We start from the raw sequence: 18,346 nt of genomic DNA, 5'->3' as shown, positions 1-18,346 counted from the left end.
AAACTACGTTCCTGGAGTAGGGAAATTATATCCCGAGATTGAATTGTCGCCCGTAGCCTATTTGTTTTATTGTAGCCGACTGTAGACTAGCACACGGCATTACACCCATTCAGAAACATCCTTAGCCTGCATTGACACAGGAAACATTAAGCAGATTGGACCGTGACAGCTCAGCTTTGAAGGGCGTTAGACGAGAAAATACCCTAATACGAATCAGCCGGAACATTTCCCGGTAAGAGTCAAATAAATTGCAATGTTTTTATATAAGGTAGCGTTCACTGTTGATAGCTTGTTTATATAAACACGTTAACTTTATTTCTAGGTCCATGTTGCTCAAATAGCCTACTCAAGTGGCGAGTGGGTTAGGTTTTTTCACTAATGTAATGAACTACAAAGGCGTGAAATATGCGCACGTAGAGTAGCCTATATTCTGGATGGATTGACCGCAATATTTGAATTGAAATGATTAAGCATTTATATGCCTGGTCGTGCTTGCTTTTCTGTTCTGCGTCACTGTTCTCTGTGTCAATGGGACCCACTCTTTCCACGCCACTTCGATAAAAAGTGATTTATTTACATAGCAGGTTAGGAAAGCATTTCCCCTATAACCCTTTTCCTAACCTTAACTTCAGTCTCCTAACCTGCTACGTCAATTTTCCTAACCTGCTGCATGCTCTCCTATCCTGCTACGAAAAAGTAACTTCTGTATCGAAGTGACATTAAGATATTGTTTCCCCTGTGTCAGTTGCCTATTCTTGACCATGGACTCTTGTCATATTTGAACAAGACTGTAATCAGTTTAACTCTTACAGAATTACAATATTATATTTTAATGTTAATATTTTGTCTTAAAACATTACGTGTTTGCAGTACCATAACCAGAGTAAAACTTTGGCTGTATTCAGTAAAAAATATATTGTCTCTCCAATGGGGCAACCACACAGCTGACTCAACTTACCCAAATTCCATAAGTGCCAATACTTTTCACTTTGATAATAAGGAGCAAACAGAAATATCAGTTTTAGGCTATTGGACTTATTTGCATGTGGATAGAGTGCATGGTTTTATAAAACAGGCTATTGAATGGGGGTCATTATTTTTCTTTGCTCTCACTTACGCAGAGATGTCCTAGTTTCATTATTACAGAGGCTATAATTAGGCATGCACTCAGAGGCAGGCCACACATTCATTAACTATCAATATCAGAGCAGACCTCCCCAGGTAACCCAGTTAATTGCTTCTTTACAACCTCTACAGAGTTTGTCTTTGACATCTTCAAGATCTTTTCCCCATTGAGAGAAGCTATGGCCTACAAGGCTGTGGCTAATCATTGTCACTTTTATCTGGAGGGTCACAAGGACATTTTGTAACCCCTTAGGTCAGCCACTCACAGCATAATTTTCTGGGGGAAACAAACCACCACTATCTCTGACCCCATATCTAAGGTACTATCTAAGGCCCTGCTAGCCAACACAGGTATTAACGGTGTTGGCCATCTCTCCCTGTCTCTCTATATCTTTCAGGTCAGGTGTCAAGTATGGCTGATCTGCTGAAGCTGCTGCTGCGTGTGGCAGAGAAGGCGGCCAACGTGGCCCGCGTGTGCAGGCAGGAGGCCCCTCTCTTCCAGCTGCTGGTCCAGGAGAAGACTGGAGTGGATAAGAACAAGAAGTTTGTCCAGGACTTCAAGACACTGGCTGATGTTGTGATCCAAGAGATGATCCGCCATGATGTTGGAGCTCAGGTACAGGAACCAAAACACTTTTCATGTTATCATGATGAGGATTGTTTCATGTTTGAAATATTTCCAGGCAAGCCTCTGGAGGATTTGTGGCATATCCCTCTCTAGTATAATCAAATGTTTTTGGCAATCTTAATTAACCCTCTACTCGTTTTATCCTGTTTTACCTTAGTTTCCTGAAATGATTGACCACATACAAGGAGAGGAGTCTAACAAGTTTGAGAATGGACTAGGTTAGTAATAACACCCACAGTTCAGTAAAACTTATTACTATGTAACAATATGTTAATACAATGCAGGTACATGACGAATAACAGGGTTATAACATTGGTATAAGCGCAACATAAGAACAATGCAACATGTACTTTTTAATAACAGTAGACCTGTTGATGACATGTTGACTGTGTGTGCATTCATGCGTGCATCCCAGGGGAGAGTGTGATAGTCACAGTGTGTGGGACGGAGAAGGAGACCGCAGCCCTGCTGGCCACAGTGCTGGATGGGGACCAGACGGCGGCGACTCTCCTGGCGCGTGCCATCCACCAGGACGCTAAGCTCACACTCACTGACACGGGGACAGATGACCTCCACATACCCCTCAGCCCCTCTGACCTGGGCATCTGGATCGACCCCATCGGTAACACCTAACCTAGAGTCACTATTTAAAAACAAGATTTGTTGTATCTCCGTAGACATACATGAATGGAAACTATGGATAATGTCTAGCACTGAGCAGATCCACTTGTATTGTATGGTGTAATTACTACACCTACGCCATGGGAGAGATTTTTCCTTGTCCTTTAACACTGTTATAAGCATGGCATTGTATGTATGTTGTTCCTATCGGTTTGGTTGTCGTTCAGATGCCACCAGCCAATACATTGAAGGTCGTGAGGAGGCGGCGGTGGAGGGGCGTCTCTGTCCGTCAGGTCTGCAGTGTGCCCTGGTCCTGATAGGGGTTTACCTCCGCGCTACTGGGGAACCCGTCATGGGGGTCATCAACCAGCCCTTCAACCACAAAGACCCAACAGGGTGAGACTCTAGAACAGGGGTCTCCAACAGGTAGATCACAAGTTACCAGTAGCTCGCAGCCCACCTATGAGTAGCTCGCCAATCAATTGTAAAAGTACATGCGTCCTTCCATCGCAATGTCATAAACATAAAGCTCCCTGCTACTATCAAATCAAAGCCACATTGACGTTATCCCAACTCTGGTTAGCCACTATTTGCTTAAAAAGCCAAATGTAACACAATGCCTGCAAATTCATTTCCAGCAATATGGCCCTGTCTGTATGGTATGTGCATTTGTCAATCACTCCATATGTAGCCAGTTAGCAAAGCTAATGATAACCGTTTTGTGGGTAGACAGAAAGACTTTCCCCAAAAATCATCTCAATTAGATGTTAACTGCAAAGTAGGCTTACCTGACAGAACTATTGTTATTTTTTATACCCCTTTTCATGATATCCAATTGGTAGTTACAGTCTTGTCCCATCGCTGCAACTCCCGTACAGCTCGGGAGAGGCTAAGGTTGAGAGCCATGCGTCCTCCGAAACACAACCCTGTCAAGCCGCACTGCTTCTTGACACACTGCTCGCTTAACCCTGAAGCCAGCCGCACCAATGTGTCGGAGGAAACACTGTACAACTGGCGACCGTGTCAGCGAGCATGCGCCCGGCCTACCTGACAGAACTATAAATGATAATTGTTTGTATCAATTGGGTGGCCATTGTTTTGGAAACTCCGCCATGACAGTAGGCCTAGCAGCAGAAACATTACTACATTGACACATTCCTCTTTTGCCAGATGTGCAATTAAAGGGGAATTACACTAAAATCTAAATGTGTTACTTTTTAATCTTCCAGAAATGGTGTTCTGATGTGATTTAAGCATTGATACGGACATCCATTTTCGTTGATGCTCTATGAATAATTGTAATATTGAGAGTCTAAATCATTTATAAACGCTGCGTATGTACAAAATATACCCCAAAACGTGCATTCGCCAGTTTTAATGCAAAAGTAGGTATTTATACTAATTTGACTTGATGTGAGAATGTGCTTAATTTCCTGCAAACTTTAGACTATGAGAGCACACAATTTTTGGTGGTTAAAGTATTGCATTGCATTGCAAGCAGGCAAATGGGGGATATGATGACTAGCTTATTCATAAAACCCCAAAAACAGGAAAATATAACAATATTCAATTTGTCGTTAATGAGAAGAGCGGAGATCTATTTATTTTATTTTTGCAATCTAAAAAATATATAGTAATAGGAATCTATTTCCTGATCATTTCAGAATAAATTCCTGACATTTTCTGACTGTGATGGTTTCAAATTCCCAAAGAAGCCTATTCAACAAATTAGGATCCAATTCGTACCATCTCTCATTTAATCTGACCTAATTCACAGTAGTAAATAAGGTATTTCAAATATTTTGCTCCATATGATCCGGAGCGCGGTTAAAATTAAAACATAACAATAGAATTGACTGTTCACCTTGTAATTTCAAATGTTTGAAGTGTGCATCAACAATGTTTCAGAATTCGCGGGAAGCGCATCATATTCAGGCCGGGGGGAAAAGTAATTGCAAAACATTGTTAAATAAAATGTTCTGCGAACTCCACAACAATTTGTCCGTTTTTTAAATTTCTGAAATAGTCACTCCTTTCCTTTGCTACAGCAAAATCACTGGGGGGGAAATGTAGCAACACTCCTGAGAACAGTTGATCTAATTTGCCATGGCTCTATCTTTTAGAAACTGCTGTGGCCTAATTTCAAAAGTTCCAAATTAAAACAGAAAATAAGGGGGTTATTGTCACCATAAAAGCTAAATGATGTGCTTTTTCCAGGCGGAATTATAATGCTTGTTCACGATGCGCATAGTTTACGACAAGTCTGATTTTTAATGGGAAATATGTGCAAGTATGGCATGCGGCAAGTTTATAAATCTCAATATGTTTTGACTTAGTCTTTTCAGAAATGTTGCACACAGATATTTAGTGTGAAATTTACCCAATTGTTATAAATGAGGCCACTGGGTTATGGTCAATGCTATTTCAGTTCAGTTGATTCAAATAACTAATTGTTACCAATTTAAGTATTGGAACGTTTTTATTTTCAATTATGATTTTCAATCCACTTACTGAATTGAATTATAATTAAACCTGTCTGACACAGAAATAACATACTCAATAATGCTCAGTTCTCACCAACAAAGCTGCCTTTGTCAATAACATGTTTGATGTGATGTACATATTTGTTGCAGCTGGAAGGGCAAGCATTTCTGGGGTGTGTCGTGTGGGAGCGTCAAAGCCTGCTCAGTGCTCAGACCTAAAGACAGACCTGCAAAGACGACAGCAGCGGGAGGACCAGGGCTCTCAGTGGTGATGAGCTCCAGTGAGAAGCAGGCAGTGAAAGAGGCCCTGGCCCCTCTGTGCGGGCCTGACAGGCTGATGTACGCCTCGGGGGCCGGATACAAGATCCTGTGTGTGATCCTGGGCCTGGCTGACGTCTACGTCCTCTCAGAGGGCAGCACATTCAAGTGGGACTCCTGTGGCCCCCATGCCCTGCTCCGTGCACTGGGTGGGGGGATGGTGGACCTTAAAGAGTGCCTCCACTCCTCTGGCTCCAGCCACTGTCAGGTGGGGCACCAGGACCAAGGGGAACTGACCTACCACCAACCCCACACAGAGAGCACTGGGGCAGACCACTGGGCCAACCAGGGAGGCCTAGTGGCCTATCTCAACTGTCAAATTCTCCATAGGGTTATTGGGGAACTGAAGGGCAAGTTTTAAAGGAAGAGTAGCTGATGATGGTGGGCACATGTATCATTGCTTATAAGGTTGTGCTGCTTAATATTCTATTTTTGGAGGGTCAGTGGTGTTTTTCTATCAACTATGCTGTCCAAGTTATTTTTAACAGCTATATATTTGCAAATGTAAATATATGAAGGAATATAAACATGTTATTAAACTAACTACAGTAGTTGGTATGTTTAAAGGTGTTTTGTAAAAGATTAAGATATACCTAAATGGAAGGTCTTTTCACAGTTACTGGTTCTCTCATTGTCAAGAAGTGTGTTGGTGGCAAATCAAACTTCAGGGAAGACCGGAGTGCTGTTTTAAGTATCCCATTTATCCCAAAGCAAGATAATCAGAATTAAAAGATACAGGTAAGAATGGGAACAGGCATGGTTCATGAAACAGTAGCACACACTGCACAGATAAAACATGATTTTTGTCTGTCATACCAAAATATGGCTAATGGTAATAACCCTTTTAATTTGTTAAGGATTTCTGCTGGACCTACCAGAGAATCTCTTGATGACCCAGTTGAAGTTGTGAAGTAGTGGGACAGGGAGGTGTTTAGTAAATATCCCAGTGTCTCCCTTTTGACAGAAGCACTAATGGTGTGTGAGGTGATAGCGGAGAAAACTCAAATAAGCTGGCTTCTGGAATCTGCAGCGGCCCAGAAAAGGCCTTTTATGGAAGAGAGGTGTGTTCTACACTGTTTCCATAGCGCTAGCTGTATGACTTCGGATAAGTCAGGTCAGAGGAGGAAAAAGACATGAAGTGCCTGTTTAATTTTTGGTTTACTGTAAATTAAGGATTAAACCCCTTTGAAGGAATGGGGAAGAACTGTCACATAGCGATGCCCGGTGGCTTTCTGGAGCTAATGTAGAAAACGGGTAAACCAGGTCATGATGTTCACAAGGGTTTTGCTCTGTTATGGGATCAGGTTTGTTCAATAGAAGTCAACCTGTGGAGGAGATTATTTTCCACCATCACCTGCACCACTTCATTGACACACCCAAGAGGCTAGTGGGAAACAGTAGTCCAAAGGTGTAGTCATTATAAAGAGCTGGATTCAATCCATAGCACTGAAGAGCTAAGTTGTACAATTTACATTTTAAAGGCAATGTTTCCGCATTAACGGAGACTGCATTCACGGTAAACGCTGCATATGTTGGCTCAGTCGGTAATAACCTTTCAATTTCAAGCACGCTATAGCGCTGAACTTCGGTGATACGGATTGAATCCAGCCCTAAATGTTACTGTCCCAGGTGTCTCTATGGTCTTCCATCAGAAAAACAGAGCCATCCTAAAGGACCAGCAAGTTGTGTTGTGGACCACACCACTTGTGTATAAAAATGGGTGGGGTCTAGTGTAAATTCTAAATGAATGAGTGTGCTGCAGAAGGGCCATTAGCAGGTCCCCTGGTCTCTGCTCCATTGGAATGACACAGCATTCTCCTGTCTTGTGAGTTGTAACTTTAAGACACAATTCAATCCACGTAATTCACAAAACAATGAAAGTCCATTCATCCATCTGTAGGAAATCAACTTTACTATGAAATCCAGAAAAAAGCTCAAATCAACTGAACAGTGATGTTTCACAATTGCAATAAACTCACACTTTCCTACCCCCAAAACATTTTTTTTTGAAATGCACATTTAACCCCCGATTGTCAGATTTTTTGCAATCTTTTTTTTGCATATACTGTTTAAAAATATAAATGGGGAAAAATTAAATGAATCTGGGATTAGCAGGTCCCCCAGCTCTACCACGCTGGGAGCCGTTAGTTGACTTGCCGTTTTAGGCTGCTACTTAAGCCATACATTCTCAAGTCAACTAGGGTATCTAAAACATAATTGACAGCGCAAGCAATTCAGCCTAAAACTGAGATTAAATTAAACCTCCTATAATACCTCCAATTATGTGGACAATTGCATTCTTTTTTTCACTGTAAAGAGAGCAAATAAACATGTGCAACAAGGGACCCTAGGTACTACTTAATCTCCCAACATCCACAGAATGACACAAATCAAAAGTACAACCAACAAGAGGCTAATGGAACTGATACCAGGGCCCGTATTCATTAAGCGTCTGAGAATAGCAGCACTGATCTAGGATCAGTTTAGCCTTTTCATGGACAGGCCTGATCCTAGATCAGCACGCCTACTCTGAGAAGCTTGATTCATATTGCCCCAGACCTCTTAACATTTAAGAGGAATTAGACAATTTTACCACATTTATTTCCAATACGCCATCTCCACAGGAAAAACAATAATTTGCCATAATGAGTAGAGACATTGTTAGAGATCTGAATTCTGTTCGCTCTATCCCTCTTCAATCTGGAGTATATTGTCTGAGCGTGGGGTGAAAGCAAAGGCAGTGGTAGCTTTTCTTTGAAATAAAATGTGGTGGTAATAGAACTGTTACTGTTGACATTCAGCTCCCCTGTCTTTCAATCAACCTTTAAACAGTTGGAAAGTAAATGTCAAAGAGTAGCCTCTGATAACTAATCTTTTACACTGCACAGTCATTGTGTTCTCAATGGAACTTTGTTACCTCCAATCTTTAAAGGGTGCCGAGATGCAATTAGGAGCTGAAATAGCTTTTTCTTGATCCAAAGGATGCCGTCCAGACAATAACACCAATACTTAGGGACTGAAAGCAGTAAATAGCCTAGGTCCTTGACTCTCACAATATAACAGTCTTAATTTTAATGTGAACCTGCTTAAGTCTGACGCCTCATCATAGTGCTTCTACGTGGGATTCAATTTGTTGAGAGACAGATTAAAGTATTCACTGTACTCTAGACAGAGTTGATATCTACATTTGGCAGAGAGACAACTTTCACTCACCAACTTACTTTCCAATAGTGACAAATGTCACAACTATGCAAACGTCCACTCTAACTTCATTAAAAGTAATAAAAATTGCAGAAAATCAGTTGCTCAAATGATAATCTAACCAGGTAACAATTGATCAAAGAAGGCAATGGGCGGAAGGATGGGTGTGTCAAAGCAGTAACGGGTAGACCAGCCCTCTCTCTGGAGACCGTCTTCTCCCAGGATGTAGCTTGAGCCGTTCGATCCAGCAATTCATAAATTCTGATTGGCTTCTTCCAGCCCTGTCCCCTCTCACACGAACACACACAGTTTCACAGTCTTCGCCAAGACCTGAAGCAAGAATAGATTACCTTTTTTGTTTAAAAAAATAATTACAAACGTGTCAAGAACATAAGCGTCCCAATGGCATGTAATGATGCAGGATTGTGCAGGGAAGTAAGACCTAAGGAAATGTGTTTGCATTGTTAGCAATAGGCTTGTGATATCAGTGGCATGGCTACAGCTGTTTCACGAGAAAAAAAACGACAATAAAAAAAAACAATGTGAGGGGGAGAAGCAAAAAGACTGTCACCTCCTAACCCCAAATATACTTCAACTCTGAGTTAGTTCCGTCTTCTTCTACATGGTCCAGACTCAAACCTCTGGCTCATGGCCTCTGTATTGTCAGTCTTTTGATACATGAGGCAGCCCCTGACCCGTGTGAATCTTCCTGAGTTTGACTGATCCTTCAACTTATGTACAGTAGGGGGAGGTCCAGGCTCGTCGACAGACATGGCCGTGTGTTGAGTGTCCCCGTGTTGCTACGATGACACGTCACAACAATGGCCGCTCTCACCTCTGGAAGGGCTTGCGGACCTTCCTCCTCCTGCGGGGCGGAGGCTTGCCTCCGCTATCGGCCCACGTCTCACTGGGCTCCGGCCGGAGCCCTCCCGGAGGCATGAAGAAGCCAGTCTGTGGTGGAGGAGGGGAGAAAGGTCCACTAGGTCCGGGTCCAGCACCAGAGGGCTGGTGGGGGGTCGGTCCTGAGGGAAAGAAACCCCCGTTGGCAGCCATGTCGGGGGGAGGTCCCCCTTGGAAGATGCGGTTGAAGAAGTTCTGCAGGTCAGCAGGGTTGGCCGGGCCTGGAGGAGGGTGCTCTGGGCCTGGAGGTGTCCTGGAAAGCATGGGAGCAGAGTAACATTCATTCTAAAAACATTCTTTACCTCAAGACACTTCAACAGGTGACTCCAGGAAAATAAAGAAATAGGAGCACTCACCGTCTACATAGATCTGAGTTTTATTCACGGGACAAACAGGCTTCAACAGAGCCTTGGGTGGCCTTTCATTCCATTTTAATCTAGCCTATATTTAACCCTGATGCAAGTCACAATGAGATAGTTGCACAAGCACCTGCACTGACCACAGCACTGACCACAGCATGTGCTCATTTAGAGCGGTCGATCACATAACACCTTGGTTGAGTCCCAATAATCTCTCCTTTCTCCCGAAACATGCACTTGTTCCCTTAATGGATTTGAAAGAAAATAACTGGTATATGGAAACTCTCTTCAGCCCAGTGGTCACCAACCAGTCGATTGCAATCGACTAGTTGATCTTCAAGGCATTCTTAGTTGATCACCAAACATTTCTGTAGAAAAGCCAACGATTAAAGGCGAACTCCTTTTCATTATTGTTTTTTTTGTGTTGCGCTGTTGGCGATAGGTGCACTTAATTCAGAAGCCCTGCGCACCAGGTAGGCAAAGTGTTCCCATTTTTAACCATTTAATTTGTCTGAAAAACAAACTGTCTACCCGGCAGACCAGGAGATCTGTGGCTAAATCAAGTACGCCTACTGTGCTGGCCAATCAGACAGCTCAAACCACTGTGCATACCTACAGCGTCTACAAACCATGACCAGAGAGAGGCTGTCAAAGAATACAGCAAAGAGCTGCTTTTCTTATGAGTGAGTTCATGTATATATTTTATTCAGCACTGTCAACACTTTTTATTCAACACTATTACAAAACGCTCTTCTCTCTACTTCCCCTAGCGCTGCAGCTGCAATGAATGAGTTGCCAAGTGTATCGATAGCCTTGCGTTTTTATTATTATTAGCAGCTCGTTGTGTCCATTTTAATATCGAAGAGTATTTCACTTTCTCTGGTCATAGGAACAACATGAATTTGTGCCTGAGGCAGATGCAGTGCGAGTCGAGTTTCACCATCAGGAGGAAGACTGTGTCCCCTCTCTTGTCAGTCTCACCGGAGGAAAGGAATTGAGAGAGCAGGGACCATGAGAGGCAGTCCCTCTGCTGCACTTTCCCTCCCTCCACTTAGACTAATGCCATGTTAAAAACAACTGGGAACTCGGGAATCTCAGACTTCTGCCTTCAGTGTGTTCAAGACAACTGCAAACTCTGGAAAAACGAGATCCAACTGGGAAAAATAGTTTTGAACGGTCATCCTCGGGAACTTGGGCATCTTTGACCTCTTTTTTTCAGAGTTCCCAGTTGTCTTGAAAGCACAACCATCAGTCCAGTAAAATAAAATGGATAATTATTAGCTAATTATTTAAATTTATGCTCAGCTGTGTATCGCAAGTGCTACACCAACTTATCTAGTTTGTTATCAAAGCTTGAGTTTTGATATATAATATGGTCTGAGAAGAACAATACTGGCAGGACAGGAATATAGCCAATATGCTGTGATAATGTATTTGGCCTACTGCACAAACCTAATTTCTACAGAGCTGTTTTATTAGGTTAATGTTAATGTAAAAATAAAAAAAAGTTGGGGACCATTTTTCTAGCCCATGCCTACACCATCCTTTTACATTTGTGTGAAGTAGTTAAAGAGTGCAGACTTCATGAGGAAAATGAGATTATTGGAACGCAACCCTCCTTAACCTGGGACCAACCTGTGGCGCTGCGTGGAGCTACTGTTGTTCTTGGAGCCGAAGGAGATGTGATAGGGCACGCGGTGTGTGTCTGGAGAGATGCCTATCCTCTGGCAGCCGGCCCACTCTGAAAGGTGAGAGCGGAGAAGGTGACAAAATAATGGTGTGACAATAAATAATCAATGTGACAATACTGAAGCAAGCGGCTAGGAGGAGAAACAGTCTGTCTGACTTTAGGTGTCTTTATTACTGCATTGTCGGGAACGCGCTTGCAAGAAAAGGCATTTCACTGTACTTGTGCACGTGACAATAAAAACTTGAAACATAAGATTATTTGGTAGTTTAGAATTTAATTTAGTTGTAGAGCTTTTGAGCCTGTCAGTTGGCTTGTTAGAGGTTCAAGCAGCGAAGCTGGGTGAAACCCCTATTGTATTTGTTGCCGTTTATTATTTTTCTCCTTCTGGCGATTTGGTGAAAAAAATGCAAATTCTTGTGAGATGTAAGGCCCAGGAGGGTGCAACTTTGCAAGATGGTAAAGGGCCAAGCACCACACCCAATCATGCAATGCCATTCCAAATGGCTACACGGTGGCACTATAACAAGCGATTGAAAATGCAAACTTTTAAAGGTCACACCCCTTTACCGAGTGTCCTAGACTCCTGACATTTGGTACTTAGGTCCCTCCCCTCACAAGGAACACATTTGCCTCAAGGACCCTTAAGGTCCGCCATGATGGATTTTCCGCCATTTTGAATTTTGTGAAAAACACTTAAGACGCTACTCTTCTGACACCGAATTACCAATCACCAAGCTCTCACAAATTATGTTTCTCCAGTCTAGCAACTCAAAAAACATGGCCACTAATGACCAATAAACATTCACGCAGGCAGGCATGGTCTGGCACATAAATTCATCATCTATTATTGAAAATATATTTCACAGTTTAGATGGTACAATGTTTCTTTCTCTACACTATACTTGCTTATTTTGTCTCAAACTGAAATTAGCCGAACTATTCAAATGTTTGCAGCCAGGAAATGCCGGAGCGATTTCTGCATAGTGCATCTTTAAGTCAATACACAAAAGGCTATGGCATTAGCATCGATGAGAGCCAAACTATCCATGTGGGTGTCATTATAATTTAGCCCAAACTACCTCTTCCCCTACTGTATTTATTTATTTTGCTCCTTTGCACCCCATTATATTTATTTCTACTTTGCACATTCTTCCACTGCAAATCTACCATTCCAGTGTTTTACTTGTTATATTGTATTTACTTCGCCACCATGGCCTTTTTTGGCCTTTACCTCCCTTCTCTCACCTCATTTGCTCACATCATATATAGACTTATTTTTCTACTGTATTATTGACTGTATGTTTGTTTTACTACATGTGTAACTCTGTGTTGTTGTATGTGTCGAACTGCTTTGCTTTATCTTGGCCAGGTCGCAATTGTAAATGAGAATATGTTCTCAACTTGCCTACCTGGTTAAATAAAGGTTAAATAAAAAATTAAATAAAATTACACGGCTTGTCAAAGCAATTGGCTTGTTCGACATTGACCGCATTGCAGTTGGCGATTGCAGACTTACTGATCTACAAATCACCTTGCATTATAAATAACTACTCAAAATTTACAGTTTTGACGCTCGTGAACACAGCCATAGTTAATCCAGTACCTGTGATGTCGTAGACTTTGCCATCCATGCAGGCAAAGTAGGTGATGCGTAGGCCTAGCAGGCTGGACTCGGCCCACAGGTCTCCCTCCTCGGCGCTGTGGCGTCTGTTACACTCAGCACAGAACCGCGCCTCAGCAGGCTCCCGGTCCATCTCAAACCTCCTGCACACACAGGGAGTAATAAGGGGGAGAGGAGTCAGCAACGTAAACTAAACCATGCAGAATGGGATGCTCTTTGTGTCTGGCCTATGCTTGAGTTTCCTTTCTGTAATAAAGATTTCATAGCAAGCAAAATGTATAAATAGAATTTGAGTGATTGGGAGTAGTCACCATATTAATTTAGGTAAATACTGTAAATGACAAGACTGCAGTGCAGGTAAATTATATTACTATTCCAATCCCTCACTTTCACAAAAGTCTGCAGGGTGTTGGTTGTAAATGTATGATATTTTTTCTAGATATTACAGATATTAATTCAGTCTGAGTGACATACCTGTGTTTACCCTCACACTTGGTACACATCATGGTGTTCATAGCTTCCTTCAGGTCATCCTGCAGTTTGGTGAGGAACTCATTCATCGACTTGGAGAGTTCCGTCTGTGCCATGCGCTTCCTGAGAGGACCAGGCAAACAAGTCAACGCCATATCAACTACACCAAACATCCCATCGGCCTTCAGTGCAGTCATTCGATCACGGTTTCCTGCATTTTAATTAAGTAATCTACTCACAGCACGTATTTTCTATGTATCCTGTTACCGAGGAACTAAACCAAACATCTCACAGGCCTTTAGATTGACTATACCATGCTAAGGACTAGAGGTCGACCGATTAATCGGAATGGCCGATTAATTAGGGCCGATTTCAAGCTTACATAACAATCGGATATCGGTATTTTTGGGCGTCGATTTTTTTATATACCTTTATTTAACTAGGCAAGTCAGTTAAGAACACATTCTTATTTTCAATTACGGCCTAGGAACGGTGGGTTAACTGCCTTGTTCAGGGACAGAACGACAGATTTTCACCTAGTCTGCTCGGGGGATTCTGTCTTGCACCTTACAGTTAACTAATCCAACACAATAACGACCTGCCTCTCTCGTTGCACTCCACAAGGAGACTGCCTGTTACGCAAATGCAGTAAGGAAAGGTAAGTTGCTAGCTAGCATTAAACTTATCTTATAAAAAACAATCAATCATAATCACTAGTTAACTATACATGGTTGATGATATTACTAGATATTATCTAGCGTGTCCTACGTTGCATATAATCTGACTGAGCATACAAGCATACAAGTATCTAAGTATCTGACTGAGCGTTGGTAGGCAGAAGCAGGCCCGTGAACATTCATTCAAACAGCACTTTCGTGCATTTTGCCAGCAGCTCTTCGTTGTGCGTCAAGCAGTGCCCTGTTTATGACTTCAAGCCTATCAACTCCCGAGATGAGGCTGGTGTAACCGAAGTGAAATGGCTGGCTAGTTAGCGCGCGCTAATAGCGTTTTAAACGTCACTCGCTCTGAGCGAGCAAGTCGTTCCCCTTGCTCTGCATGGGTAACGCTGCTTCGATGGTGGCTGTTGTCGTTGTGTTGCTGGTTCGAGCCCAGGGAGGAGCGAGGAGAGGGACGGAAGCTATACTGTTACACTGGCAATAATAAAGTGCCTATAAGAACATCCAATAGTCAAAGGTTAGTGAAATACAAATGGTATAGAGGGAAATAGTCCTATAATTCCTATAATAACTACAACCTAAAACTTCTTACCTGGGAATATTGAAGACTCATGTTAAAAGGAAGTACCAGCTTTCATATGTTCTCATGTTCTGAGCAAGGAACTGAAACGTTAGCTTTCTTACATGGCACTTTTACTTTCTTCTCCAACACTTTGTTTTTGCATTATTTAAACCAAATTGAACATGTTTCATTATTTACTCTAGGCTAAATTGATTTTATTGATGTATTATATTAAGTTAAAATAAGTGTTTATTCAGTATTGTTGTAATTGTCATTATTACAAATAAATAAATAAATAAAAATCGTCCGGTTAATCGGTATCGGCTTTTTTGGTCCTCCTATAATCGGAATCGGTGTTGAAAAATCATAATCGGTCGACCTCTACTAAGGACCAGTTAGGAATTTCAGATGAAGACATATTACCTATTGTGAGAGGCCTGAGTTCTAACAGATGTTTTTTCTTGAAGGTGCAGTCATTTTATCATAGTTTCTGGCATTTGATTTAACTACTGATCAAGTCGTTAGGATGTCTTCTACTCACAGCTCATATTCCCTCCGTGTCTCTGGGTTACTGACGATGTCCCAGGCAGCCCTGAGCACCTTAAAGGCCTCCCCAGCGCGCGGGTGCTTGTTCTTGTCTGGATGGATCTGAGAGAGGAAGGAAAAGAGAAAGATGGACAGATGTAAGGGGCAGTGCAGATAACGTGCTAGAGCAACTAAGGAAGGCTCAACAGGTTGGCTACTTCTAGTCCATTCTCTGATTACATTTTATATTGTGGATATAAAACAACAAAGAGACATGCAGCCAGGCAGAGCTAAGGGCAAAAATGCTTTGGCATGTGTTCTGACAGGCAAAGCTGAAATGATTTGACCTTAATGGCCACACACTCGCCAGTTGATCAGTTTCACTCATTTTTATCATTCACCTGTACTCATAAAATGTAATGCCCATCTCATTTAGACTCACCTGGACAGCCAACTGTCTGTAGGCCCTTTTTAGCTCAGCTTCAGTTGCGTGGGCCTCCACCCCCAACACTATAAAAGGGTCCAGCTCCTCTTCAGGGACCTGAGCCAGCGCCAGCAGTCTCTCCAGCTCCTGCCCAGGCTGGTACCTAACTGCTCCACCGGGAGAATCTGGGGTGAAAGGGGGCACCTGGGTGGTGGTGCCTCTCCTCCTCCTGAACCAACCGCTTATACTTTGCACCAGCGAGACCACCCTCCTCCAGACCTTGGAGTCCTGCACGGCTGTCCACCACCGCTGGCCCCTCTCCCCGCCCAGCCGGACGAGCGTGAACCGAACCCACTGGGAACCCAGCAGCACCACAGCACAGAGGAGTCCGAAGCAGGTCAGGGAGACCTGCCAGACCCACTCCACCGACCGGATGCTCTTATCCACCAGGACCGTTCCAGCGCAACTCACCCTCTCCAGCACGCGCCGGGCGTCCGCCTTCATTCCCGGCACGTCTGTGACCTTGTTGAGCAGCTGTGAGCCGAGGTCATACAGGGCTACCCCTGCGGCTTCCACGGCCACCCCGCAGCGGTGGGTCACAGAGACAATGAGCTCCACTACCATGTGGATACAGGAGATGCACCAGGGGCTGAGCGACTCTGACAGCAGCTCCCTGAAGGCCAAGGTAAGCTGGGTGCCTGTCTGACGCCGGCCCCGGCCCTGGTGGTGGTGGTGGTTGCGCCTCCGGGCCTGCTTGTGCCTCCCACCACCCGATGACAGGGACCCTTTCGGGAGGTAGGATGATGATGTAGCCTGGGTATTCTGCTCGGAGGCTGCCACCCCTCCTCCTCCGCTGTTCCGGAAACGGCTTTTCCTCCCTCCGGCCCCTGAGCTCTTCCATCCAGACTCTCCGTTCATGCCAGGCTCCCTCCCGACTTCGTTTTGGCCTCCTCCATTCTCGTCTTCATCTCCACCCTCAGTCTCCTCATTTCCTTCTCTGACCACATGCTCCGCCCCTTCCTGTTTCAGAGAGACTTCATCCTCTGAAATCCCACAATACTCTGCTTCTTCTGAGTCCTGGTTGATTGGAGTCGGGATATCCTGAGGGGTAGCTTTGAGATAGTCTGTCATGTCCTTTTTGGGAACTGGTTGATGAGTTTCCTCATCTCCTCTGACTTCCCACTGGTCAGGTATGGAGGTGGAAGATGAGAGGGTAGGAACACCTGAGGACAGCTCTTCAGGGCTCTCCTCAGCTGCCTCTACAGTCCATGTCTCTTCCTCCATCTCGCTCTCAGCCACCCCTTTCTCCATCTTCAGCCCTGTCTCTTGATTAAAGTGCCAATAAAAGTCTCCAATCTCACGGCAGGTAGGGACCTTGACCCATTCTCACTGACCGCACCTTCTCTGACACTACACTTCAGCAGGGCTGAAGTGTCAGATAAGGACGGCTGAATAATATTGGAATGGCAGGCGCCATTGTCCACGGTAGCCTGTCCAATGCAGAAACTTTGAAGGCATTGGATCAAGGATCAATCATTACAATCCTTGGGCACGACTGGCCTCATCTTGTATCTGGTTATTGCCTGTGAAAAGAAAGCAAGTTTAAACATTAGCCTTAACACTTTCACTTTATTTGCACTAGAACAAAGGGTATAATCTAAAGGCAAAGCTCACAAAGAAATGACATTAAATAGGATATGGAGTATCTGCATGTATCATTGTTATTATCAATTGTGTTTTCTACTGTAGTGTGCCTTGATCAATATTCTCCATAGCACGCTTCATGACCGCAGCACTCAACGAGCTGCTTCACATCGCCGACATTTTGAAAAGATAAACCAAACTCTAAAGCTCTCTGGTTGTCAGTAGTTGCACTAGCTAGAAATATAATTAATTTCTAAAACCATAACTGACTGGAATGGAATATATCAGAGAATACTGTGGGCACTCTTCGGTTCTAGCAAATTAGCTATGTCGCCAACGTCGCGAGCAAAATGACCAACTGTCTCAAGACTAACAGCTAGCTAACATTATTAGTTGCTCGTGTTTAGCTAACTAGCTACTGTAGCTAATGCAATTTAAATAATCTTAACGGCGGATTATTGATAATATTATTTGAGCTATTTTAATGCTTACACTGACGGAAATAACATTGGGAAAGATGACAGCCAGTGCAACTCACTTTTCTCTTCCGTAAAGGAAGGGAAGATGATAAAATGTAGTCTTCCTTTCGAAGTGGCTAACCCGAGCCCTGTAGCTGCTCCTCAAATTGACCAAATATGGCAAACAGAAATTCTAGTCGTAGAAAGAAAATGTAGTTATTGAATTGTGTATGAAACTATTCTTATCCTGTATTAGGAGAGTGTTTTCGTTCTGCTTATGCAGATATTATATATTTTTTATTATCTTGTTCTTGGCTATCGCTGTCCTTGCTGTTTGTCTTACTATTTTTCACTTCCGAGGGCAGCAGACACCTCACATAAACCACTACTGAGACGCGAGAAAGAATAAGCACGACCTAGCAAGAATAAGGCCGTGTCGTGACCTCGGCCATTTCCCTTCAAAATAAAAGTCAGCCAATGACGATGGTAAAAAATAATACACTAGTCGAAAATCGTAACATTTTATTTGGAATTTAGTTTAACAATCGAACGAAACAATAAAAATGAAAATAGTTCCTGAAAGCAAATAATGTTTACATTGAAATTATTGTTAAAGATAGACTTTTGACATGAGAAGCC

The 18,346-nt window shown here is 43.2% G+C and overlaps 2 protein-coding genes across 3 annotated transcripts; one reads left to right on the top strand and one right to left on the bottom strand.

Moving 5' to 3' along the window:
* The first annotated feature begins 5 nt into the window (after positions 1 to 5).
* inpp1 (inositol polyphosphate-1-phosphatase) lies at positions 6 to 5,726 on the top strand. Its single transcript, XM_024375293.2, has 6 exons — positions 6 to 232; positions 1,524 to 1,741; positions 1,911 to 1,971; positions 2,169 to 2,375; positions 2,602 to 2,770; positions 5,008 to 5,726. Exons 2-6 carry the CDS (start codon positions 1,538 to 1,540, stop codon positions 5,534 to 5,536), a joined length of 1,170 nt encoding a protein of 389 aa, XP_024231061.1. The 5' UTR covers positions 6 to 232; positions 1,524 to 1,537; the 3' UTR covers positions 5,537 to 5,726.
* Positions 5,727 to 7,064: 1,338 nt separating this feature from the next.
* Positions 7,065 to 18,099, bottom strand: LOC112215830 (dnaJ homolog subfamily C member 14). 2 transcript variants are annotated; one of them, XM_024375264.2, is made up of 8 exons: positions 17,742 to 18,099; positions 15,624 to 17,188; positions 15,198 to 15,304; positions 13,421 to 13,540; positions 12,929 to 13,089; positions 11,271 to 11,376; positions 9,212 to 9,529; positions 7,065 to 8,706 (listed from the first exon to the last, which is right to left on the bottom strand). In XM_024375264.2, exons 2-8 carry the CDS (start codon positions 16,914 to 16,916, stop codon positions 8,688 to 8,690), a joined length of 2,124 nt encoding a protein of 707 aa, XP_024231032.1. In that variant the 5' UTR covers positions 16,917 to 17,188; positions 17,742 to 18,099; the 3' UTR covers positions 7,065 to 8,687. The 2 variants fall into 2 exon arrangements, with proteins under 2 accessions (XP_024231032.1, XP_024231023.1); XM_024375255.2 differs by having other exon boundaries at positions 17,788 to 18,099.
* Between the last annotated feature and the right edge of the window lie 247 nt (positions 18,100 to 18,346).

Source organism: Oncorhynchus tshawytscha, linkage group LG02, assembly GCF_018296145.1.
Source record: "Oncorhynchus tshawytscha isolate Ot180627B linkage group LG02, Otsh_v2.0, whole genome shotgun sequence".
Taxonomy (NCBI): Eukaryota; Metazoa; Chordata; class Actinopteri; order Salmoniformes; family Salmonidae; genus Oncorhynchus; species Oncorhynchus tshawytscha.
The sequence above is the reverse complement of the archived record's forward strand: the minus strand, read 5'-3'. Positions and strand labels throughout refer to the sequence as shown.